This window comes from Hypomesus transpacificus, chromosome 8 (genome assembly GCF_021917145.1).
Source record: "Hypomesus transpacificus isolate Combined female chromosome 8, fHypTra1, whole genome shotgun sequence".
In the NCBI taxonomy this organism is placed as follows: Eukaryota; Metazoa; Chordata; class Actinopteri; order Osmeriformes; family Osmeridae; genus Hypomesus; species Hypomesus transpacificus.
In genome coordinates this window covers 6021349-6047572 of record NC_061067.1, presented here as the reverse complement: position 1 = coordinate 6047572, position 26224 = coordinate 6021349, and the positions used below count along the sequence as shown (strand labels likewise).

Genomic DNA, 26224 nt, shown 5'->3' with positions numbered 1-26224 from the left:
TCCTCTGCTTTTGCATTGTCAAATTCCCAAATGGACATAGAGATTGCTTGATTCACAGTGAAAAGTGAGATGAACAATAGCATTTTGATCTCAGGTTCTAATTAGTCAGGTTTGGTTTAGTATCTTCGGTACGGCATTCTATTGTTAGGTCTTAATTGTCCTTCACTGAATGAGCTTGATCTGAAAGTGGCCTGTCGGGGTATGAAAGCCTCACAGCAGCTCTCAGTCAACAGCCTGAGCGGGCTTGTTTCCGCAACTTCTGAAGGTCGTAAGATGATGATCTGTCAGTCAGCATGGTGTGGGTGATGGCATCTGGGTACTGCAGATCAATATAGAGGGGATGTGTGTGTGTGAGGGGGGGGGGGGGGGGGGCACCGGACAAAGATCGTGCAGGGAGGGGTAACAAGGGCAAGCAAGAACAGAGCAGAGTGGCTCTAGGATTGGTAAATAAATGTGACTCAATGTAAAATTGCCTTTCTTCCGTTCCAGCATGGAATGTCATTTAGAATCTGTATACATTCATTAAATGTCCAATAGTATAATTGGAACAATTTGGTATATTTCCTTACGATGTAGGAGATGTAAGACAACCAAGGTTTCATTTCCAGTGTCACACTAACACAGTATTGGGAGTTAGAAACACACACACATAGTAGTAGTACCTCATTATCTCTGTTTATTTATCATTTCCCTCAAGTGCTGGCCAAATGCAGACAGCACAAATAGACCAGTACCTGTATACACAAACACACACACATAAACATACACACACAGGGACAGTTCAGAGGTTCTCAAAGTTAACTAAAGTAATTGCCTGTTTAAATGTAGCCAGACAGTTTGCTCTTCTCAATGGAAGTTAAAGACTGTAAACTCGATGGTATGAGGAATACCATTCTAAGCCACCATGTTATTTTACCAGGTCACTGTGTGATTTGTAGTTGGGCTATTCCACATATCAATTCACAATCCCCTGTACAAAAATGTAATTTCTCAGGAATCATGGTATTCCATGGGTCAGATGAAAGATGCTGAACCTTGCTTGACACTACCTTTCCCAGCATGGAGTATGTCAGGTGCATTTAAGGACATGGTAATAATCCTCACTGGTGTGCCAAATGCGTAAATGAATAATCAATTTATTAACTATGCATTCTTTTTTTTTTCAACAGGGCCTCACCTCCAGTACGACTCATCATTGTGAATTTAGGTCCCTCTTACTAAAGAGTCGTACAAGTGTGTGCGCTTTTCGTTCTGCTCTGGCATTTACGTCATCAATTATGAAAGTCTTCTATTGCATATTCCTCTTCATCACATAATTTCCAGTATCGAAATCTCTGAATACTAACTGATCAAATGAAATATTTAGATAAATGAAAAATGCAATTGACAGGAATGATGAATATTGACATAGCCGTGGGGTGTGTTTTGTCCAGTCCCAACACACAGGGAAGTAGGTTTAGGAAGGAGAAGGAAGCAAAAGCATTACCATTTTGATTTATTCACCAGATCACAAGCAGAGGTGTGTAGGGGCGGGTTGGCTGGCTGAGAGACAATTACAATGTTCTGGAGTGTGGGCAAGCCTCTCGTAACGAGGTACATTGATATGAGTTGGGGGGGGTGTTATTGGTAAATGGAGGGACAATTTTAACGTCACTGAAATGGAAAGGTAGTGTGCCGACGGTGGAATAGGTGATGAATAGGTTCACCGTCGATTTTGACGCAGCTCTCGGAGAGACTGACTGATAAAAGGCAGAGTTTATTATTTCATGCCAACCTATAATGGCAACATTTCAGAGCAGGAATTCAATACAGGTGCAGGTGTTCCAAAAAAGGTCAGAATGTTTTGAGGAAAACATTCCTTTTGTCGGCTCGCCATTTGAAAAAAAAATATTCTACTGTTCTTATTTTTTAACTGTCAACTGTCAAAATCAGCGCAGCTGCACAATCTTCTGGTCTTCTGTTATGTTTCTGAATAGGGCTTCTTAATTCTTGTAGCGCATGCACTTTGTTACCTTTTATTCTCAGAAGGTTGACATGAGGTTATGTGTTTCTCGCCAAACACTGTCCACCTCAAATAGAATACACCATGGAATACTACTAATCTTGTCCACCGTTGTAGCTAGGGTGACAGCCCTTCTGACCAATGAATTATGGCCGTGCTGTTGCTTTGGCCAATCAGACTGGCACTGTTCCAAGCAGCGTTGGCTATTACAGTGCTGTGTCATCACCCCTGCTGCCCACCAGCAGATAAGGAGTTAGAAAAATAACAAGTTGAGCACAAGTTGAGGACCGTTCTGCCCTCCACCAACCTCTCATGGAGACTCAGCAGATGAGTGATGACCCGAGTGAAAGAAAGACTGAGACTGAGACTGAGAGAGAGAGAGAGAGAGAGAGAGAGAGAGAGAGAGAGAGAGAGAGAGAGAGAGAGAGAGAGAGAGAGAGAGAGAGAAGAGTAATCTGGTCAGAGATACACACTGTCCTAGTAAATGGTGGTGAAGATGGTACACCCAGACACTGTCCTACTTTTCTACAGGCCTTGGGAACTCTAAACCAATCTTCATATTTTAAAGGCTTATTAAGGGAGGTCTGATTTATGATGTTTTTCAGACTTCAAATGAAACTTTTTGCCCAGCTTGCATCACTTACACCCCCACACACACCACACTCATGCATACATACACCATGTTGCCTTCTGTGATGCAGTGGAGCTGAGGAGTGCCAGTTTACCAATGACACCAGCTGCTAATTAGAGCCATGGCTCATTAGTTTTCCGGTCTCCATCTTTGGCCTCCACAATGATCCCTCTGTGGACCTCCACTGGCCTCTCACAAGCCTTCCCCTCATCCGTCAAGATACTGGACATCATGATGTGTGTGTGTACATATGCAAAGCTGTTTGGGGAGGCTGGGGTAAGAGAGGCCAAAGGGGAGCGAGAGCAAGTGTGTGTGCATATTTGTCCCTTTGTCTGCACAAGTCTACGTGCCGTGTGTGTGAACACAGAATACAACATGGAGAAAAGATGGGATGCGTGCGCGCGTGTGCTGTGTCTATGCTAAGCACACGGCAGGACAGTCGTGTGGATCCAAGCTTTTGATTTCTTCATTGACAAAGATGAGACATTCCAGGAAGACTGGGTCGTGAGCTCGCATCAGACATGGTGGACAAGCCTGTCAGGAGGTGTGATGGATCAGGGCTGGAGTGCGGGCACGAGCACAGACAGGAGCTGGGAGGCGCCTGGGGCCTCAAGGAGCATGCCTCACAGAAGCTCTATATCACCCAGCTAAACCACCTCCTGTCTGACAGCAGCACAATCCGTGAAGCCACATGGGGAGAGGGGTTAATGGCTGTGCTGAGCATGTAAACATGAGAACGGATCCTCGCAGCACATCACGGTGCTTTAATAACCAGACATCCTCCTTCCTGAGGGGCTGGAAGAGCAAACACGTTCCTGGGCTTCCGCTGACTAGGCCATCGCCCCAAGCGCCGGTGTTCGGCAACTGAACGCGTGGCACTTACAGTTTTTTTGTTGAAATTTGTTTCCGCATGTAATATAGATTTTCCAATGAAACAGTAATCACTGCGTAAAATCCCCAAGGTCGTATCTGACGCACACACTCAATCACTTTATATGTGCCATGATTTACAACACGAAAACAAAGAATCCATTTTTAAACCCATCCTTGACGCATTCTCTTTCCCCTACTCCTCTGGGTACCACAGCCCCCCACCCACCCCCCTTCTCCCTACTCGATGTGTGTAAGGCGGATCAAAACTCTCCTACATGCCCAGTACCTGGTACTGCCTGGGTAGAGCAGAGGAACTCTGGGTTCATTTAGACTTCTCCAGACATCACAACACAGCTGGCCAGCTGACAGCTAACCCAATGCTACGGTAACCATCTGTTGCCAACTCTGACACCGCACCCCCTGTGTGACACACTGCATGAGAAACCGAGCAGTGTGTGTGCACGGGCATGTTTGTTCATGTGTATCTGAATGTGATTTTGTGTGATTCAGATGTTTGTGTGTGTCTGTGTTTGTCGTTATGTGTTGGTGTGGATGGTGTTTGATTGTGTGTTAGAGAGGGCATGTAGTGTTCAGATAGGCACAGCAGGGGTGAACAACGATAAGTTAGGGCTGAAACGCAGTCAGCGTTCCCTCCTGTGGTCTGGTCAAGTGCTTGATGATGTATTTGTAGACCTCACCTTCTGCTTCCTTCATCTGTACTTACAACTCTCGCTTTACTACACTCTCCTACTCCATCCCTCTCTCCATACAACATTTTCAACCTTCACTTTGTCCTAATCTCTCCCTGTTGCATCATACTCTCATATCACACCATTCTCTTTTTCTTTCTCCGTCCATCTCCATTCTTCCATCTCTCCTCCCAGCAGGGTGGATGACATTAAGATGGTTCTAATGAGTATCTCTCACCAGAAGACAGTTGGCTGTTTATGTGGGCATAGTTGGGATTAAAACTGTCCGGCCTATAAGGCTACTTAGAAACTTCCCCTGAGAGTCAACGGTCACATCTAAGGAGTTTAAACATCTTAAATGACAGTGTGTGATTAGCCAGGCCTACAGATGCACTTTGGCCCTCTGAGAACACATTTAGTTAACTTTTCAAAATAAACTTAGTACTAACGTAGTAATGTGTCATAAGACAAGGCGGAAAAAGATTTATTAAGGGGAAGATAAGTGCCGAGAACACTTTCCCTGAGCACAGGAAACACATGATTGTAACACACACACACACAGTCCATCCTTCAATCAGAACACGTCCTTTACTGCCCAACACACTCATCTCCAGGAAAACCAATTAATCATTCATTTGCATAAGCCATTATGGCTGTCGGAACAGAGGAAGTCGTAAATCCTGAAAAGTGAGCAATTGTTGTGGGAAGTTTAGAGACGCTAACTATTGATGTGTTTTTTGTTGCTGTTAATGTGTTGTCTTTGACTGATGACGATTGAGAGTCAGGGCTGAAGCGCTATTGAAAGTTGTACTTGCTGACGATGGAGTTTTGTTTTATTTTTAAGTGATAAATTCACTGTAATGCAGAGAATTTAGCTTTGAGTTTCTTCAACAGACTTTGTTATTGCAATGACCGTTATCAAATGTATTGTATTCTTCTACTGTATGTTAACTCCCAGGGCCACTAAATTAAGATAGATTGTTTAAAAGCTTGGGAGTGTTAAGGTCAGTGTTATTCAATTTCTTCCCTCTACGTTTCATTCACATTTCTGCAAATATTCATTTACTCACTGGACCAGAGGTTCATCAATAAACATGATGAACCAAAACACAATTTTTTTGCAATGAGAAGAAACTATTTCAAAACAACCGCCATGTTTGGAAAACATGTCTGTCTCTGGACCTGGAGTGTGCCAAGCAGGGTTCCTCTGTGGAGTAGATCTGGCTGGCTCTGGCACAGTTATTCTGTTGACTTAAGATGCTGGATTTGATAAGAGCCCCTTTGTCCTACGGAAATGTGGGGTACTGTTGGCCTATTTGTGTCTTCGGGCTTCATTTAGGCCATTCAATAACAAGGGAATACTGTCGTGTAGTCTATCCTCCACTGCACTTTTGGTGCCCTGATTTATTCAGATTACCTCTTCAGTCTTCGGTCGGCACTGTGTGGTAAAAAAGGCACCTTGAGCTTTCTTAATTAAGAAACCGTAATTTAAAATGTCATCACCCCTTCCAGTTCAGTGACCATGGCGACTGAGAGAAGCTGCAAGGCTCTTCATCTTGGGGCGATGCTCGTTACTCAGATTGGGTGAGGTGAGCTCACGCTAATAGCCAAAGCAAACAAGGAAGGAAGAAATGACGGATGCTTTCGTGTTCTGAAACCACTCACCTTCCCAAGGGGTGTTGCTTTGTCAAAGACAAGGCCAAAGCTGATGGGACTCTTCCTCATGTTGATTACTCTGGTTGGGTTTCCAGTCATATATCAAACTTTAATGTGTGCGTGTGTGTCTATTTGAGAGTCTAAAAGCTATTGAAAACTTGTTCAATCCCACAGGAGTATTTAACTTCTTGTCCATCCATCACCGTTGTCTGATTTGACTCATTGTTTTCTATTAAACAACGTTTTGTGGTGGTAAATTGTAAGATGTGTAGTGCTTGTACTGGATAGGCCCTTTTGGGATTTTTTTTCCTCTACCCCAGATTTCATTTTTTACCTTTTCACAGATATGCCTACCTTCTGAAATAATGGAATTCAATAACCCTCCTGAATCATTTGAACCCCATTTTGAGTGGATACAACAGCTATAGTGTTCTCAGCCTCACTAAATAAAGGTCCGGATAGAGAGAACTTGGCTATGGCTAAAGGCTATAGTAAAACACATCCCATGCCCATGTTCACTATTAACAATACCATACTATTACATATTCTTATTCCTCTCAATGTACTTTTTACGTTCAAATATTAAAAAGTACATTTCATCTTGTGACCTTTTATTTTGAAACTTAATTTATGAAATCCCCAGAAATGAGATTGAGGCTAGCTTCCCTCCGCTGTATGCATCAAAGGTTTAAGAGGTTCACTCTGAGATACTCCAGACTAGTAGAAAGCCCATAGCAAAGATCTTTCCATTAGTAGGCTTCATCGTCTGAGGAAAGGCACCTTGAACAATAAAATCATCCTCTAATTAAAACAATAATTGTCACATGGTCCCAAGATGACCCCACCCATGTCTACACACTGTAGCTATAACACCACAGCACATCATGGTCAAAGCCTCCAGACTGAAGCACAAGGTAAGCAGCTTGAACATTGTTTCACGCCCAAACACATCCTCACAAACGTGCGCACACACAATAAAAACAAAAAAGACAATAGACAATTAAAATCTGCAAGACTTCTCATCTCATAATACAAGGCACAATTTCACGTGGGTTTCGCGCGTACCGAAAAATGAACAGCCTGACTAACTCCTGTCTTCTCTTCAGCTGTGTTAGCCTCCAGTACAATGTGTGTAGGCAGCATGCTGTGCATCCTATTGCCCTTTCCTGCAGGATACGATGAGTCAACATGAGAGTTCCGCTTGGCTCCGTCTCCCTACTTTTTAAAACTACTGATCCCATGGTTGGTATGCAATGAGAATGTCAAGATAAACAGAGGTATGTGTGTGTAGCTGGCAGTACTTTAGCCTTGCATACATCCATAATAAAAAATGAGGGAGTCAGATGGCTGAGCGGGTAGAGCATCGGGTTAGTAATCTGAAGGTTGCCAGTTCGATTCCCGGCCGGTGCACATGACGTTGTGTCCTTGGGCAAGGCACTTCACCCTACTTGCCTCGGGGAGAATGTCCCTGTACTTACTGTAAGTCACTCTGGATAAGAGTGTCTGCTAAATGACTAAATGTAAATGTAAATGTAAAACACCTGATCAAAATGTGTGGGCAGCTTGTATGAGGGAGGAGGAACATAACTTGATCTGTGTGGTCAACCATTAGCATGTAGCTGTGAAGACAAAACAAGTAAAAGCCAATCCCCCCCATAGGAGTCCATCTCAGTGCTTCCACCTAACTACTCCTCGTCTCCTGCAAGGAGGAGAGGAGACACGAGGAGGCAGCTGGTCTAGACTATTGGGACACGTCCTCAACTGGTGCCTCCTCAGCTCCATATGTCCTGGAGGTAGCGTTTCTCCTCCCGCAGGGAGGCCAGCCTCTTCATGGCCTCCAGCTTATCCAGGTGCAGCTCTGCTGCAACCAAGTCTATCAGGGTGTCGTTGACATCTTTAGCCATGTTCTTAGCATCCCTGGTGGGGGGCAGGAGAAGAGAAACATAAGTGGAGCATAGGGTCAGCGCTTTCAGTAAACAGAGATCCTTGTTACATGTTGCCTAGGGATACTCTTGATCCGTAATGGGACCGTTTCCTAAAACAACGAGATCCAGACTATGATCTTATTATTGTCAACTATCCACATTACCATTATCCTCACCATATCGTTATCAAAAATAGATATCCTTATTGTTGTGCTGAGCTTACCCGCAGACATATAGGCGGCCATTTTGTTGAAGGAGTATGTTGCAGATGTCCTTGGCATGCAGCAGCAGGTTGTGCTGGACGTATCTGGGCCCTGCCTGGTCCTGGCTGTCCCTCGAGAAGCACACCTTTAGATGGGTCAGGGAGCCGTTACCCACAAACCCCTGCAGTTCCTCCCTGTGGAACAGACAGAGACAATAGAGAAACTCGATCAGACTTCTCAGCCATCTTGGTCTGAAGAAAGATAGATTCCATTTCATGTGTACAGGAAGTGTTCACCACAAGGTTGCTCTTTGTTATTCATGAGAGGTTTTAAAACTTCTCTCAGGTTATCAAAAAGTTTTTTCTCCATAGCAGCAAAACAAAACTACAACTGAAACTGTCAAGTGAGAATATGTCTGTGCACCATCTAAATGATACATAGTATGTACTACAGGAGAAATGGAAAATATGGATTTTATAAGCAAGGCTGAGTCTCCCGTCATGAGCACCTTTTTTAACAATCAATCCTCTCAGGCATAACCCCCAGTAAAACCTTGCTTTCTGAGTGGGGGGTCCACTGGCTGCTTTCTGTCCTTCGAAGAAATAGGCCTGGTAGGCCAGTCCAGGAGAACCATATTTAAAGTTAAGCAGTCAGAGCTCAAGACAAACCCAGTCTAGCCTGTTCCCTGAGCAGGGGTTGAGGGATGTTTGGGTGGGGGATGTACCTTGGGGTTGGGAGTGTGTCCGAAATATTAATCTATCAAGCATTGCAGTTGGTGAACAACTTAAGAAAGCTTTATTGCTTGCATTGTGCTACAACGTTTGTCCGTTAGCATGTTGTGCTAGCAACCTATTTAAACAGGACCGCTCTTGACAGTGATTGGCTAAAACAATGCATGCAACTGTCCCATGGCTCTTCTTTCATTGGCTCCCTTGCATAGACCTGGCGCGCGTGTGCGTGCATGTTTACGTGTGTGCGTCTTTACGACATCAATCCTGATTAGCAGAATAAAGAGCAGAATCTCCGGTCCTGATGTCGTAAAAGCTCCTTCACATAAGTGTCAAAAGCAAATGGTCACCAGACTTCAGTCTTCATCTAGCCCTTGTAAAACAGTATCTCTTTGAAACAAACAAAAAACCTCCCTCTTCTTAGTCCTCACCCCCAAGATAAGGGTCTTGTTTGTTTACCCAGAGTTCAGATTTGGGGGTAGGCCTCTCTGCACACAAAGTTAAACACAGTACCATTTTATACAGAATAGTGTTACATCTTCAATTTTCCCGACTGAGTGCTTTATAAGAATGATAAAGAGCAATATGAGTCTCAATAAAACATTGCGTACATGATCCTGAATACTGAGCGGTGTGAGAAAATAAGCCACAGTCCTACACTGGCTCCACATTTCACTGTCTCTCTCTCTCTCATCTGATTGCTCTTTGTTCATCATAAATAATATTTTTTTGTTTCGTTAGTTTAGTTCCCGAGTGTGTTGGAACATTATAAAAGAAAACAAGAGATAGAAGTTAAATTGACCAAAGAATAACAACCAAGGACTACAAATCCCACGTGTCACAATACGCAGAAGTGATAGTTCACTTTCTGGTTTTTAAAAGAGTTCCTCTGACCTCTTCTAACTTACCTTCTCCCATAGTACCAGATACTGGTGTTTACACAGAAAACAACCCTGGTGATACTCTGACCCCAAATCAGAATCCTGCAAGCCAGCTCTCCTCTGTGGTGAAATAGGAATCCATTGAAAGAGGGAGAAAGAAAGAGAACAAGTGGGACAGAAGGGCAAGCGGCAGGGGAGGGACTGGGTTGCATGTCTTGTTGAGTGCAGCTGACTGAAGGTCCTGGAGTTGATTACGCCAAATCACACAACTTGTTTCTGTTCTAGAGCATTGTGTATGGAGTTCCACATCCTGACTTTGGAGGGATACTACCTCAAGCTATTGATCATTTACGCTACCAAAAGGTCAATATTTCCACTAAATATTCACATAGCACTTGAATGACAAAATGAGGTCAAGTATTTTCGACTCGTGAAAATGTGCATGGCTTTGTTAAATCTAAATGGGTTTATTTATGCCTTGGATAAAACAAAAATAAAAGCCCTTCAATCACAGCTAAAAAAGCATTTTCCAAATTGACATGATTCAGCCCTGCTTCCGCCCGTTTTACTTCCATTCGTGATGACGTGACAAGTTTAGACTGATCACCAGTCTTCCTTTGCAGAATCAGACCAGACCACTACAGGCTGTATGCTCACAGCTGCAGAGGTAGACCAGTCCACTACAGAGTCAGACCAGTCCACTACAGAGTCAGACCAGTCCACTACAGGCTGTATGCTCACAGCTGCAGAGGTAGACCAGTCCACTACAGTCAGACCAGTCCACTACAGGCTGTGTGATCACAGCTGCAGAGGTAGACCAGTCCACTACAGAGTCAGACCAGTCCACTACAGGCTGTGTGATCACAGCTGCAGAGGTAGACCAGTCCACTACAGAGTCAGACCAGTCCACTACAGAGTCAGACCAGTCCACTACAGGCTGTATGCTCACAGCTGCAGAGGTAGACCAGTCCACTACAGAGTCAGACCAGTCCACTACAGAGTCAGACCAGTCCACTACAGGCTGTATGCTCACAGCTGCAGAGGTAGACCAGTCCACTACAGAGTCAGACCAGTCCACTACAGGCTGTGTGATCACGGCTGTGATGCAAACACACAGGATTGACTCCTGGCTGGGAGACCATGTTTAACCAAGGGATAACCAAGGGATAAAGAGACAAGCTAAAGCAGACAGGAAATCCCTTTGATCTGTTCAACTGTGATTACAATAGACAAATCCTTCCTTTTACACCCTAATTCTCTAACCCAACCTGATTGGTAAGCTATTGGTGATTCTGTACTGTTGTGGTATGGTAAACCTGGCGAGTGGAGTTGGTAAAGTTGGTCAAATTCCAAACTCAGCCAGCTGAATAAAGGACAACACGGTCCTAATCATCCATTCTGTACCTTAGTTATAGACTTTTGGGGCCTTTGGGACCTAAAAACCCCTAGTCATACTTCTATACTATATGACCTATGACCCCACCATCATTAAATGGTGGGGTCATAGGTAAATGGCTCCTTATTTCCAGAGATCTTTCTGGACCGTAGCTGTGGCTGAGAAGGACAGACCTGTCAGGAGACGGTGACATCACCAAGCCTGGTGAAGAAAACTGGGTGTTTACCCGAGGTAAGGCGCTCTGATTAAAGCAAACACCCAGTCGGGGGGGAAGGGCATTGCGGATGATATGGTTGGTTTTTGCTGTCACCCGTCGGATGACAGGCTATCCCATTACACGCATGCTTGTCAGAACACACCTAAACAGGAAGTACTCACCTAAACAGGAAGTACTCACCTAAACAGGAAATCTTTGTCTCTGTGACGGCAGCCATAGAACAGCCAGGTCTCGCCAAACACGACCTCAGGATGTTCCCCCCTCTCCTTCTCTCTGAAAGAAGGAAAAAAGAAAGGAGGAAGAGAACTCACAGCTCAGTCAACATCCACAAATCAAAAAGACAAGCCGGGATGCAGAGTCCTTCCTTCCCCACACAAACAGCCAAGGTTAAAAGCCGCAGAGACATCATTATCTATTTCAACAGCAATACAGTAAGTATCGCAATCTGCTAATGCACTGGAATGAGTGAGGAACACAGTGGGGACAATTACACTCAACAAAAAGATGAATCATGCTTTGGTACACGGCAACTGAAACTTAACCTACTTGTGTTATCACACTGCGTGTGTGTGTGTGTGTGTGTCTATCTATCTATCTATATGTTGGTGTGTGTGGCACCACTGCTGTTAAAAATTCTCTCTCTGGCAGGGCTCCCAGAATCCTTTGCAGCAAGGGCTCAAGGGCACGAGCTGTGTTGCTATCTACACAGCACACCTGCTAGGAGGTGACAGGTAAGACACGCGACCCCTGACCTCTACAGTGGCGTCAGTCAGGTGACCCTCCAAAACACCAAGCTTCATCTCCAGCTGGCCATCTGGACAGAGGGGGAGGCCAAAGGAGGCGAGGCCTTCACAGGGGGACCAGAGAGGAGCCAGAGGAAGGAGGGAGAGAGAGCCTGTCTTTGAGCCCAGAGGAAGGAGGGAGAGAGAGCCTGTCTTTGAGCCCAGAGGAAGGAGGGAGAGAGAGCCTGTCTTTGAGCCCAGAGGAAGGAGGGAGAGAGAGCCTGTCTTTGAGCCCAGAGGAAGGAGGGAGAGAGAGCCTGTCTTTGAGCCCAGAGGAAGGAGGGAGAGAGAGCCTGTCTTTGAGCCCAGAGGAAGGAGGGAGAGAGAGCCTGTCTTTGAGCCCAGAGGAAGGAGAGAGCCTGTCTTTGAGCCCAGAGGAAGGAGAGAGAGAGCCTGTCTTTATGCCAGGGGCTGCAGTCACGCTCCCAAGGCGCCCTCAAACAGGACACGCCACTTCCCCGTGTGCCGCACCGACCCGTTTATTCATATCCACGGACTGAGCCGCACTGACAGCGTCTCTTGAATTCCATCAGGACGAGGAAATTCTCTCCCGCGGCTAAATGGAGCCTATCTGCTCTGTGGGATCAGTCACCAGCCAGGCCAGACATTACGCTCTGCTGGAGGAGCTGCCAGATGCTTCACTACTGACGTCTTATTTACAACCAAAAAGATGATGATGCTGAATACTATGCAACAGAATTCAATTATGTTGCGTTGTCCAAATGCTAAATATAATAGGAATCTCCATGCGTGTGTTTGTGGCTCGATCATCTTGTGAACCGAGGACAATAAGAAGTATGAAATGTGTATATGATAACAGTATGAAATGCGTACATGATTAACAGTATGAAATTCGGCAGGTGACTTGCTCCGGACCCAAGTGTGTGCAGTGTCGAGTGTGCGAAGTTGTTTGGTTGAGCGGTTTCACGACTAATAAATATAAACGCGTTTACTGCCAGCTGCACCAAGCGATGGAGCCATGGATCCCTCCAATATGGTGTCCTTCTGCATGGCAGGATGCGCTCTGAGACCCACTCATTTGACAGATCACAAAATGTTTTATTCCAACCGGCACTGCACTAGTGCATCGAATAAGAGAACAGACACAGGAGATAAAAGCAGGTATGAATGTCTGGCTGGGTTCACATCTAGAAGTGATTTGAGTGGATGTCGAACGGGCAGATACACATTTTTGCACTGTTGGCACCCAGGATCTTCTTTTACTGATCTGCCTCCAGTAAACTCATTTTAGCGGCCCTCTCTCTCTCTTCTCCCTGCCTGCCCTGAAGAGATCAATACCAATATGAAAAACCTGCATTCCATTACAGCGGAGCAGACCATACCGGCGCCTTGCTTGAATACTAATGACGCCTGTCCAGTCCAGCCCGTCCCAGGATGCATTGTTCTGGGACACAGCGCTGGGGCCATTCGCTCTGCACAGGGTTGGAACACAGGCCCCCCATTACCCCCCCCCCCCACCCCCCCCCACAAAACCTCCCTGAAAAACAGAGGAGGGGCTTGTGAAACTACAGGTTGTGATGTACCTGCAGGTTGCAGGGTGACTATATTTCGGCCTAGCCTGCCCCCTTAGGGATCAATGGCACCCCTGGTCTATCTGCTCCTTATACATAGGGCCCATCTATGTCCTGGAGCTATCTGGCTCCATTACTTATCCTTAGATCCAGGCCTTAGTAATCAATAGCAGGAAGTCTGGGACCTTCGATGACTCGGAAGGTTTTGGTTCCGTACAGGCGGCCATATGGTACATTTAAAAACATCTACTGACCTGCAGAGGAACAAAGTGTCTCAATGTTGTTTTTGTTGCTAAAAGGCAGCCCTTCAGGCTTTGTGGCAGATACAGCATTGTGCTGACAAAATGGAGATGGTTATCTTGTATCAAACTGCTGCATCTGGGCTGGGTGTCTTGTGATGAATCTAAGGGTAGGCTCTGCACAATGTTCTCCCCATGACAGGCTTTTATACTGGCACAAGACCATACCCCACCGAACAGAGGAGGGGGACGGGTAAGGAGAAAGAGAGGAGAGGGGGAACAGGAAACAGAGAGAGTGTGAGAAAGCAAATCAAAGAAATGGGGCTTGGGGTTGAGAGTTGAGAAAAAGAGAGAAAGAAAAAGGAGACAGGTGCACAGATAGATCTTCCCAAAGCTTTTCCCTCCTCTGGAAAAGAGCTTTATCTCACGAAAAAAGGCTTCTATATTGGAACACAATGAATGAGAGGATTGCTGTATCAGAGCCGGGAGCTCTCAGGAGGAAGGCCCTTGAGCAGGCGCGTGCCCCATACATGACGTTATGTAACCTGCTGTGTTTGAGTCCAAATAAACCCTGGAAGGAAGTATTAGGCTGTAGCTTCACATGGACTTGCATGGGATTAAAGATTCCACTCACATGTAAATACATATACAGTGACGGTCAATCGTTTATTCATCCGTTTAGCCAACCTGAAAGATCATGCAGCCCGTTTGTCCTAACCCACAGATCTCCAGAGACGTGCGCTACATGTTTGCCGACATTATGTAAACAGCCGTCTTTATGTCCAAATCAAACCCTCTGACTAGAAAGGTCCCCTTTAAATTCCAAACTTTCAGGAAACGCGAGGTCTACAGTACTGTCGGACACTGACAATTTGTGATGAGTAAATAAACCCTTGGCAGCACCCAGAGCTAGCCACCTGTGTCACTGAACAGCCGAAGCGGAACCCTCTGCCACGACCTTGACAGTACGCCATTGACGCCGCTCGCCATTTATCAGCGGCGTGGCATCCCACGGATGCGTCCCCCCCCCCCCCCGTTCCCCATCGGTCTCATTCCGGAACATTCATCACAGCGGCAGGAGGCTCTGACACTCATGTTGGAGATCACCCATCACGGCTGTGTCACCTCCGAATAACGCAACATAACGTGACCAGGCCATATGACCCCCCCCCCCCCCCCCAGCAGACAGTGCGAGCTGACTGAGGCCCTTCCTGGTAGACCTTCTAGCTCTCCCAGGGCTCTGAACATGACCGTATCCCGGATACGGCCTACTGCTTACATAACATGACCCACAATAGGAAAAATCTCATTCCATCAATCAATTCCTGATCCTTTTCCATCAACCTCTATAAATGTAATCGCAGCGACCCGTCTGCATTCACAAGCAAGCAGGTACTTCACAGCAGGTGAAAACAGCAGAGACCGACAAGGTCCAGGGCAGCACAGGGTAGCTTACATCCAGCCAGTGGAGCAGCAGCCAGTCAATAGCTCACTCACACCTCCACTGCAATGACAGGCTAACATTTACATCAACAGCCTGGGCACATCCCGGGAGCCTCTTTATTATGGGATCGATTGGTCTCCATGCTCCGATGTGACCCCATGCAGTTCATTACAATCCCCCCTCGTAAATGCAGTGCTTGGGAGAGCCCTGGAGAAGGTGGATAGTGGAGGGGGGGAGGTCTGGGTGAGGGTAAACGGCGAGTGCCTGGATTAATCTCCAACATGATAGATCTGTCCACGCTTCTACTACCCACACCAGCTTGCACAGACAGCACGTTGACAATCCTCGGACGAGAACACTTGAAAATGATTATGCAGATTACCACCAAAAAGGTGTGGTTTGTCCGCACTTGACTCCACTTAGTGTTTTTAATATTTGTTCCGGTGGTAAAATTGTGTGGCGGAAAGAAACCTCATCAAACTTGAAAATATTCCATGGCTTGGTTGTTAGGGTGAGGGAGCTTGATAATCTGAGCTACGTAGTTTAGTCCACTTAACACCAATACTGCATTTTTCAAACATTAGTTAATAAACATGCTACAATAGGCCGAAAAATTTGAATCACTCACTCCTATTTGGTTTAAAAAAGAATAAAGCCATGACAAGAAAGCCATTCTTCACCGTACCTTTGCTGAAGGAAGCCGATGAAAGGGGCGAGGCCTGTGCCAGGGCCCACCATGACGAGGGGGGCTGAGGGGTCAGAGGGCGGGCGGAAGGAGACATTGGGCCGCAGACTCACACGGACCTGAATCAGGTCAAGGGTCAGACAAACATGTACAGCGATGTTTACATTTACATTTAGTCATTTATTTACTTATCCAGAGCGACTTACAGTAGGTACAGGGACATTCCCCCCGAGGCAAGTAGGGTGAAGTGGTTTGCCCAATGACACAATGTCATTTTTGCATGGCCGGGAATCTAACCAGCGACCTTCTGATTACTAGCCCGATTCCCTAACCGCTCAGCCATCTGACTCCCTCTATGTTGGAACGTTCTTTCATCCGTTTCGCCACCCGAAAGATCACGCAGCCTTCATCCGGATCATTGACTGACAGGTGATGTTGTATGCCACTTAGTGGGGGGCAGATGGGGGGCATGTTTAAATGCACCCCTGCCAGACCTGAGGGTCAAACAGAACAGGAGCCTGCAGAGCCGTCCTCACCTTAGGGGCCTCCAGGACACTCGAGGAGTCAGCTTTCCCATGGTGCACCAGCATGGGGTCGACCAGGTCGTACAGCCAACCTGTGCACAGGCCTCGCCTGCCTGCAGGCCACCAGGAGCATGCGGGGAACTCCACCACGTTGAAGACAAAGTGCAGCTTCCCAGGGTGCCGGAGGCTGGAACTGTGGAGGGCAAGAGAGCAAAGACAACAGATGAGAATGCAACCCTGCCTACTAGACATGCTGCCTACACTCAGTTCTGCAGGCCACTGGAGACCTAGATTGACCACAGCATCAATAATGCAGAACACAAATGCCTCTGTAGCAACTGATAAACGACTGTCCCTAATACACTCACAAACACAGGATGAGAAGAGCACTAATGAGAACGGTGGCCTGTTTTGACATTCGCTCAAATACTTGTGTGCCGGAGTGATCCTAATGGAAGCTGGAGGAGGTGGTGAATGCTACTCTGGGCCCAACCCCACAGTCCCCTGGGAGCACCACTCATCCTCCTCTCAAAACAACAAGCACTCTGCAAATGACCTTGGACTAATGTGTCTGAATGGAATCCCAGTGCCGAGTGGGCCATTGGGGACCTTGATGCAGTTTACTGTGGAGTGCTTACCTGGCGACAGAGTAGGGCCTCGGCTGCAGTTTGGGTACTTGTTCTGTGCAGGAAGACACACGTGGATCAAGCATGAGTAGGAGGCAATGGGAGGAGGTTAGGTCATTTGAGCTTATCGAGATGCGCCCAGACCAGTCACGTTTCCTCAGGCCCCGACCCCAGGTCTTCTTCTAGGCCACACGTCTATATTCATGAAATCACACAGAGTGTTCTGAAACCTCCAGGTCCCAGGTGTGGCAGGATGTAGACTTTGGCAAATGCAGACGTTTTCAATGTCAGCTGAGAAGGTGCCCTCGTTCGGGTAATTTTGGCACCTGAAGCGAGACTTTACTGTCAAAATATGGTGCAACAGAAGTTATGACGGCGACTACTTCGCTACCTTGGGGACACCTCCTTGTTTAGTCACAGTAACTTGAAGGTCTACATCAACTCAACCCAATCGAGTCGAACACAATTCACCCAACAAGAGCGTTTTGTGTACGAGGTAAAAGGTGTTCCACAGACAGATCGACCAGAACTGAGCCATATGGACAAGCTGGGACCAGACAATCACAGCCATTATGTTGATGGGGCCACTAGCAGGACACCCAGCTGGGCTGGATGAGGCTGTTTCCTCCTCTGTCTGTTGGAGCCATGCATACTGCCCACAGCCTCAGTGGAACAGACACAACACTCCATCACTCTGGGATGTGATCCAACACACAACCGTTAGGATTATTCCCACATGACCACAATGCAGTGCACATACAATTCAGCTTAGTTCAGTAAGACTACAGCCAACAGTATATCTGGATATCCTGAGCTAGACAGGTATGGTCTCTCTATCCCCTGTCCCTAGTGGAGGGGCATCAGTTCCCTAGGAGGTTACTGTCATAACCCCCCTCCCAAACACAGCTTTATCTCCTAAGGTTGCTGTCCAGTCTATTTGCTGACACAGATCCAGTGAGTCTTGGCAGTGTTGGTGTATTGTAGGCAGTAGGCTACCCTGAGGGGAGAGGAAAGGACAACAACCAGCTGCTAGCTGTGCAAAAAAAGGCTTAGCTTGCTTCTCCCCAGGGTTCAACAAGAAATGACTGGTGTGGGCCGGCCACCTCACAACCTGCCACAGCTGTTCTGACGGTAGCCCTCCGCCGGTGGCAGGAGGTTCATGGATGTTAACAACATAGTCCCCCTTTCGGTGCAGGCGTACAAAGGTTCTGCGCCCCGGCGGACGGCGCTCATTCATGCGCCATGACAGCACGTCAGAAACACAGGGGGACCCATCCATCACTACTAATTACCGCAGCGTGATGCGCGGGCTTCATTTCCAACGTGCCGTTAACCCTTTCAGGAAGCACCTTGGATATTTCTCCAACCGACAGCTTGAAATATCACAGAAATGTTGCGGGTTTTCCTTAAGATTTCAACTGACTGATTGACAGGGAAACATTTTTAACGTTCAAAGGCTACATTGGCTAGTTTCCACAGTGGCCCTAAACACTTCAGTAAGTTCTCTCTGGCCCATCCTCTGCCAGCCAGGGTGACAAATAGAAAAAGGTGACAGACCCCCCGGGGCAGAGCTGGACGTTAGCCCCTGACCCCGCTTGGCCCTCGGACAGCCCCGGCCCATCCGATCCAGGGACAACCAATGACAGGACCTCTCGCAACAGCTGTCACCCCAAAGTGCTTCCAGAGACACATTTTTCACTGAGCGCAGATGCCCTGATTGGCCATTTCTGCATGGGTTCACCATGGAAAAGGGTGCTGCGCTCTGCACCAAGGGCCAAAAATAACTGTGACATTGGATAGGCCTGGGACTGTGACACAGCATTTTTCCTAGCTTTCTAGAGGAAACAGCAGCTTGCAAGTGCTAGTGTTACACTAGTCCCCATTGGGATGAAAAAAGATAATGTGTCAGCATTTCTAATCAATGTCTCAGTAGTGTACTTATGCTGAAAGCTAATAAAACATGTCCATTCAACACTTAGAACAAACCGCTATGAGGAACAGGCTGACACCTAACAATCGATACCAATCCCATTAGAATCTCCCAATCATATGATAATCCAAGGAACGGCAAAAGTTCCCTTCTGCCCATGAAACCTTGAATTGTTCTTTGCGCTGTCATTTTGGGAGTTCTTGTCAGAACAGTCCAGTTCACTGTATGACAAATGAACTAAGCCTCTACTGACCCCTGGTGGTTGAAGACTGTCTGTACACTATGCATTGAAAACGGTACAGAAAATCTGATTGATACCAACCGTCTTTGCTATTTGAGTTGTATAACTTGGAGAGGAAAAGGCTGTCCAAAAATGAAATTAAACCGTTGTAGATGCAGATGCGCTTTGAAAGCACTGACAGACAGGGAAGTGAGGGTAATCTGACCTATGAGTAGGCTGAGAGGAGGTGAGCAGGAGGGAAATACAGCAAGCAAGTCCAATAAGCCGAGGTTGGAGTCTCTGACATACAGGTTGTAGTCAGCAGAGCCCTGTTTGCTGCACAGCTCCTGTAGCCTCCTCTTTTGTCCACTGTCAGCTGTGCACTCCACCAAAGCTCTGAGGAACGCCTGAGAGAGAGAGGGAAACACAAACACATAGGGAGAGACTCAGTGCCGGAAATGGATTTATGTAGTCATATCTAATACTCCAGTGTCCAAGAAGGAATGTAACAGTTGAGTGTACCTTCTTGGGGACACTTCTGATCTCCATGCACCAGGTGAACAGATAAAGCAGGGTGGAGTTTTCAGGGATGTAGGAAGGGAGCTGGGCAGCTGAAAAAAAGGACCGGGAGTCACAAACAGAACATAGCACTTGCACATGACACTTGGCCTCATGCGCAACGCGTCACATTTGGATACATTGCATCCTGACATTGCAGCAGACTTTAACCTTTCTTCTTGGTGTCCTTGCGCAGTGAGAGCTGGACCTGACAGCTCCGCCGGTCCTGCAGGCCCAGTCTCTGGAGCAGCTCCTCCACCTCGGAGTCTCGATTTGGGCAGAGCACGTCAAATGAGTCCCCTGGCTGGTAGGCCATCGGGTGGTGCTGCGCACATACAAATATACAAGCATTCATGGCAGAACAAAAGCGGCATTGCAGGGTGATTTAGGGAAATCCTCCAGAGTTGCCATGATTGTGAGATGTGTGAGGTAAGGTTGCATGGTGGGACTGCCTCACTTACCGAGATGTCCAGCTCTAGCAGAAGAGCAGTTTTGACTGAGTCATCACTGGTCAGTCGGACCGCACTGGAGATGGGCACCTCGTGTACGGTCTCTTTGCTGAGCGGAGAGCTGGCCTGGAGAAGAAAGAACAACAGGGATGAGCATGAGAGAGGAAGTTCGATTCGGACCATAGTTATTATATGGCATTGTTCTTGAAGTCAGGTTCAGGCATGTCCATGCTAAATAAAGCAATACATGAAATGACATCAAGACTTACTTCTTCTTCTGTGGTGGCTTCCTGGAGCTTGACCTCCAGGTAGGGAGGGGGCAGTGCTGGGACATTGAGGGAGGTCTCAGAGAGCGGAGGCAGGGAGCAGGTCAGGGAGGCCTCTACAACAGCAGGGGGAGCTACAGCATCTCCACTCTGTATCTCTGACAGAGATGAGGATTCTGCTTGGGTGACGCTCTGCTCTGAGACTGCTCCGGGTAAGTCTGAGCTTTGGGCCTTAGCGTTGCTAAGACTCAGAAGGCTCAGTTTGACACTCGCTGTTGAAGAATCTGAGGGTTTGTTGATGGAGTCTCTCAGGTCTGGGGTCTGGGAGTCTCTAAGAGAGCCACTGCTCTCTGTAGGCAGGGAAGCCATCTTTGAGTAAGCTCCTTTAATAGCGTCCCACAGTCCCTCTAACCAGGGGTCCACCACTAACTCCAGCCTAGACACACAGAGCAAAGTCTAAATGGTGATGATGGGAGAGAGGTCCAATAGGTTGTGTGACACAACAGATAAAGTCCTAATGTTGGTTAAAGGATTACTACTCCTGTGAGGGACAATAGAGGACATTCAAAAGAAGCCAAATGAAAACATGTATGTCGAAAGGTTATGCCCCATCCAATGGACTCTCATATCGACTGTTCAAAATAGAACGTCAGTATTGTCAAGTCCAGGCCTTACCCTACTCCGTCGTCTGCATGCCCCGTGGCATAGAAATGTTTTCCTCCAAGTTCTTGAAGGCGCTTGTCAATGGTCTTCCCACAGTTGCAGAAATTTGCATAATTTGTATCACCTAGACCTGTACAAAACAAAAGAACTCCTCAGATTTAATTCAACAGAACGTATGAGGGGCAAATCCATAAGACTGAACTATTAACAAAACTATCACCAAACATTCAATGATGAGGTGAACTTGATTTATCCATACTCCTCACCTAAGAGTGCATAGTGGAGGTGTGCATAGTGGTCGGCAGCCAGTGTTTTCTTCTTGATATTCTTTACAAATTTCAGGGTTGTGTCTGGTGGCTCCCCATCCCCAGTCGTTGATACAACAAAGACAACAGGATCTCTTTGCCTTTCCAGGTTATACTAGATACAGTAACAGGAGCAATTATCCATTACCCGATATATTCCAAATATACATTCAGCCTTTCACACTGTCACCCTTCAGCTAAAGAGGGGGGTTGAGAACTAGGGCTTTGGTTTTTGAACGAGCCATTGAGTAAAGATTGTACAGAGTTGCTTACTTTATCCTGTTGGCTTAAGCAGAAGATGTCAGCGACGAGTCCTTGTTCCCCTGCCTCGTCGGCTATTCCTTCCGCTATGGACTGGGCTTGACCGCGCTGCGATCCGTACAGCACCAAGAAACGGCGATTTACTTCACAAGGCATTCTAGAGAACGGATTAATGCGTGGTTTAATGGCTTAATTTGTAATTCTGCATCTGCATTTTGACCAGCACCACAATGGTCTTATCTTAAATCACGGTCAAATTATCCTATTGACGACTTCACTTTGACAACACTTGCTGAAGCCTCGTAGTCTTACCTATAAAGTCTGAGACATAAGTAAAATTCCAAAAGAAAAGTATTTGCAACATTACAGAGCACACTTTCGCACACTTTCCCGACCATGTAAACTATCCGGACATTGCGTCAGTTCTGACACTGGCTGCTACGGTCACAGCTGTACGTGCACATGGAAAATAACGTTAGGCTACTTTGATGGGATGCCAGTCCTTTATAACTGGTTAGAAGCTGCTCCATTCTCTCATAGCCAAGTTATTTAACCCTAATATGAATTCCATATAGGTACTTGCTATATATATACGAAACGACAACAACAAAAAAGCTTTAACGTTTACATTTATACCCATACCCATACACACTTACTAGAATTCTCTCCATAGCCAGTGATGAGAAAGCCTATCGCGAGATCCAATGCTGTTTTGCACGAGATTGGAAGGACCTATTATCAGGATTAGAGAGGAATATTACAGAATGAAATAAGGTTATATATAACACATATTTATTTGATCTTATTGATACCATATTGTAAATAAACATTTTATGTGGATTAATATTTGTTTTCATACTTGAGAATTGTCAACAACAACAAAATAATATTCACTCATTCTACTGTACTTGGTCTTGCCCTCCCCGCCCCAAGAGCCTTCCAGAAGTCGCCTGCAGATCAGTGCGACTTAACAGCGCAGCTGCACTCCATCTTTTCAACTTTAAAAGTCATAATTTCAACTGCAGACACTCATTGAGTGTCCCCGTCCTCCAGTCAACATGTCCTCAATGGGGACCCTAGCCTTTGATGAATATGGAAGGCCTTTCATAATCATAAAAGATCAGGACAAGAAGACACGGTTGTCGGGCCTTGATGCACTGAAGGTACAATGGGCTAGCTTTGCAAGCTAACGGCTTGTGTCGCACGCTGCTTCACCCATGTGTTAGGGTGTTGTCAGTTATATTCTCTTAAAATGGATTCCTTGTTCAATTATTAGTTATGCAGTGCGTAATATATTGGCGTTTTTTTGTCCACTTTCCAAATCTCTACATGTAAATGTTTTTTTGATGAATTAGCTGACGCATTCCTCCTATAGGGTCCATGTGCTTCCGTTTTTCTAACGCATCATGTTGTACTAAAGTGAAGGCCGGTAGAAAGCGCTAACAGTGCCTAACAAGCTTTCTAGCTGTAACTAGCTGAGCATCTAACATTTGCACCGTCATGTGAATGATCTCTTGCCGTCATTTATTAACTATTATACATTTTCAAAGTTGGAAAGCTGACGTAGGCTAATCTATTTGTTTGTGTTCTGCAGTCTCACATTATGGCAGCGAAGGCGGTTGCTTCGACGCTTAGAACGTCTATAGGACCAAACGGTAAGTCCAAACAAATGCAGTCCTGCATACTTGTTGCGTCTCCCATTTTGCGGCAGAAATAAAACGGTCCGCCTTTTATTCCTTCTTCCCAGGCCTTGACAAGATGATGGTTGACAGGGATGGTGAGGTGACAGTCACCAATGATGGTGCCACCATTCTTAGCATGATGGACGTGGATCATCAGATTGCCAAGCTAATGGTGGAGCTCTCAAAATCCCAGGACGACGAAATTGGTGATGGGACCACAGGAGTTGTTGGTGAGCAGAAGTTCCCCCTCATACCCCAGTCACTCGAGCTCAGTTGGGTGCTTTAGCAGCAAATACACGGATTATAAAAATAATAATATAGATAGATAGTTATTGATGATTACAAATAAACGTTAAGCACATTTAAAATGGCTCAGAATTGTTAGTGATGTCACCTCTGGTTTCTGAAGATTTGTGGAACTGGACACAGTGCTTCTTAATGATTCCCCTGTCCTTCACCTTCCAGTGCTGGCTGGGGCTCTCCTGGAGCAAGCAGAGCAGCTGCTGGACCGGGGGATCCACCCCATCCGTATCTCGGATGGTTATGACCAGGCAGCTCGCATCGCCATCGACAAGCTGGACTTGATTAGTGAGACCTTCCCTTTCGACCCGAACAACAGAGAACCCCTTGTCCAGACCGCCATGACAACGCTGGGCTCCAAAGTGTGAGTGCACTCCTCCTGTCCATGACTTTGGTGGCACTGTGAAAGAGCTTTTATTTCTATTCCAGATGTTGTCATCTTTTTGGAAATTGTCCATCTGGTCGAATTCTGTGATTAAGTGTTTTATTTAAACCAGCTTCGCCTTCTCTTCACTTTCACAGAATCAACCGTTGCCACAGACAGATGGCAGAGATTGCAGTGAACGCAATTCTCACTGTGGCAGACATGAACAGGAAAGATGTGGACTTTGAGCTCATCAAGATGGAGGGCAAGGTGGGGGGCAAGCTGGAGGACACACAGCTCATCAAGGGAGTCATCGTGGATAAGGAGTTCAGCCACCCTCAGATGCCCAAGGTAGGAGCACAGTCTTTATGTGCCATCTCTTGTCCTAACTGTCTCTGTCATGGGCCTCGCAGGGTTAACATGTCTTCGAATTTCTTTGGATATTTATAATTCTCATGGCATGCCATATTGGCCTGTTTCTCTTGCAGGTTCTGAAGGACACAAAGATCGCCATCCTCACCTGTCCGTTTGAGCCCCCCAAGCCTAAGACCAAGCACAAGCTGGACGTGACCTGCGTGGAGGACTACAGGGCTCTGCAGAAGTACGAGAAGGACAAGTTCCTAGAGATGATCCGCCAGGTGGGTGGCAGCACAGGTCCACTCTCTGTTCAGACCAGGCAGTCAGTCGTTGTCCAACTACCTTGAGCATAGGGCGGAGATCTCCAGCATGACTCCAAACTTACCTGTGATTCCTTGTCGTTTGTGCCAGATCAAAGACAACGGTGCCAACCTGGCCATCTGCCAGTGGGGCTTTGATGACGAGGCCAACCACCTGCTGCTGCAGAACGAGCTGCCAGCCGTGCGCTGGGTGGGAGGTCCTGAGATCGAAGTGAGAGGAAGACCCTCCGTCTGTCCGCCCCCCCTCCCTTGCATTTTTACTGTAGCCTGCTGTGCCTCCCAAACCCGTATGCGCCGGTCATTCATTCTCTGCCTGTGTTCTATTTAAAGTTGATCGCCATAGCGACGGGCGGGCGCATCGTGCCTCGCTTCAGCGAGCTGACCCCCGAGAAGCTGGGTTCGGCCGGCGTCGTCAAGGAGATCTGCTTCGGGACCACCAAGGACCGCATGCTGGTCATCGAGGAATGCAAGAACTCCCGGGCCGTCACCATCTTCATCCGCGGAGGCAACAAGATGGTGAGGGCTTCACCGCAACATGGATGGAAAGCTATCCACTGTCACTGCGTCGTATTTTAAGAAACTGAAGTGTGTTGCTATGCATTTGTTTTCCTCCCAGATCATTGAGGAGGCAAAGCGTGCCCTCCACGACGCCCTGTGTGTCATCCGTAACCTGGTCAGGGACAACCGCGTCGTCTACGGAGGCGGAGCCTCCGAGATCGCCTGCGCCCTGGCTGTCAACAAGGCAGCAGATAAGGTCAGTAGCCTCATTCCCTCCAAGACATTATGACGGCGGCACTCCGAGTGACTGGTCAAGAAGTTCTCATGGTAGTCATGTTCTCTGGCTCACTCTCTCCATTCCTCGCTTCCAGTGCCCCTCATTGGAGCAGTATGCCATGCGGGCGTTTGCTGATGCGCTGGAGGTCATCCCCATGGCTCTGGCTGAGAACAGTGGGCTGAACCCCATCCAGACCATGACCGAGATCCGGGCCAAGCAGGTCACAGAGAACAACCCAGCCCTGGGCATCGACTGCATGCACCTCAACAACAACGGTGAGTCGCTAGCTCATTATACACAGGAGCTAGGGTTAGTTTAGGGGGGGTTCACCTCACAGCATTACCTCAGTTCATAGTTCTATGTATGAGGATACCAAGTTGTCTGAGACCGTATGAAATGACATGCATGTGCTTTCTCCTGTCCTCAGACATGAAGCAGCAGCATGTGATCGAGACTCTGATCGGGAAGAAACAGCAGATCTCTCTGGCCACCCAGGTGGTCAAGATGATCCTGAAGATCGATGACATCAGGAGCCCCGGGGAGTCTGAGGACTGAGTGACCTTCTGCTAGGCTCTGCAGATGGCAGCGTTATGAGAAACTGTTCTAGAACAGTCTCAGGCACTTCCCAGGCACTCTGTACCAACCTGTGTACTGTTATTTATCATTTGATACGAAACCCTCCCTTCAAACTGTTGTAGTTGTAAGGATGTCATTAAAATGTTGGGTCTGTGAAACTCCTGG

At 47.0% G+C, this 26224-nt stretch overlaps 2 protein-coding genes across 4 annotated transcripts; one reads left to right on the top strand and one right to left on the bottom strand.

Annotated features, from left to right (window-relative positions):
- Positions 1-6851: 6851 nt before the first annotated feature.
- On the bottom strand, positions 6852-22391 carry mtrr (5-methyltetrahydrofolate-homocysteine methyltransferase reductase). 3 transcript variants are annotated; one of them, XM_047023865.1, is made up of 16 exons: positions 22342-22391; positions 21698-21842; positions 21386-21539; positions 21132-21249; positions 20460-20892; positions 20203-20316; positions 19913-20066; positions 19706-19794; positions 19410-19590; positions 17046-17088; positions 16420-16600; positions 15884-16002; positions 11382-11474; positions 8000-8173; positions 7390-7768; positions 6852-7180 (listed from the first exon to the last, which is right to left on the bottom strand). In XM_047023865.1, the coding sequence occupies exons 2-15, from the start codon at positions 21839-21841 to the stop codon at positions 7624-7626; spliced, it is 2142 nt and encodes a 713-aa protein (XP_046879821.1). In that variant the 5' UTR covers position 21842; positions 22342-22391; the 3' UTR covers positions 6852-7180; positions 7390-7623. The 3 variants fall into 3 exon arrangements, with proteins under 3 accessions (XP_046879821.1, XP_046879819.1, XP_046879820.1); XM_047023863.1 differs by lacking the exon at positions 22342-22391 and adding an exon at positions 21998-22100; XM_047023864.1 differs by lacking the exons at positions 6852-7180; positions 22342-22391 and adding an exon at positions 21998-22100 and having other exon boundaries at positions 7385-7768.
- Positions 22392-22607: 216 nt separating this feature from the next.
- On the top strand, positions 22608-26220 carry cct5 (chaperonin containing TCP1, subunit 5 (epsilon)). Its single transcript, XM_047023867.1, has 11 exons — positions 22608-22848; positions 23280-23340; positions 23433-23597; positions 23833-24031; positions 24190-24382; positions 24520-24669; positions 24800-24919; positions 25039-25224; positions 25325-25462; positions 25578-25758; positions 25911-26220. The coding sequence occupies exons 1-11, from the start codon at positions 22744-22746 to the stop codon at positions 26036-26038; spliced, it is 1626 nt and encodes a 541-aa protein (XP_046879823.1). The 5' UTR covers positions 22608-22743; the 3' UTR covers positions 26039-26220.
- The last annotated feature ends 4 nt before the right edge of the window (positions 26221-26224 follow it).

Excerpts from the sequence above, each read along its gene's own strand:
- mtrr (XM_047023863.1), bottom strand. The coding sequence starts at position 22,083 with ATGGTCGGGAAAGTGTGCGAAAGTGTGCTCTGTAATGTTGCAAATACT. Across the intron at positions 20,893-21,131 it reads CATGCAGACGACGGAGTAGG|GCTGGAGTTAGTGGTGGACC; the intron begins GTAAGGCCTGGA and ends CTGTGTGTCTAG. Across the intron at positions 20,067-20,202 it reads TGCTAGAGCTGGACATCTCG|CACCACCCGATGGCCTACCA; the intron begins GTAAGTGAGGCA and ends GTATGTGCGCAG.
- cct5 (XM_047023867.1), top strand. The coding sequence starts at position 22,744 with ATGTCCTCAATGGGGACCCTAGCCTTTGATGAATATGGAAGGCCTTTC. Across the intron at positions 23,341-23,432 it reads AACGTCTATAGGACCAAACG|GCCTTGACAAGATGATGGTT; the intron begins GTAAGTCCAAAC and ends CCTTCTTCCCAG. Across the intron at positions 25,225-25,324 it reads TCCGCGGAGGCAACAAGATG|ATCATTGAGGAGGCAAAGCG; the intron begins GTGAGGGCTTCA and ends TTTTCCTCCCAG.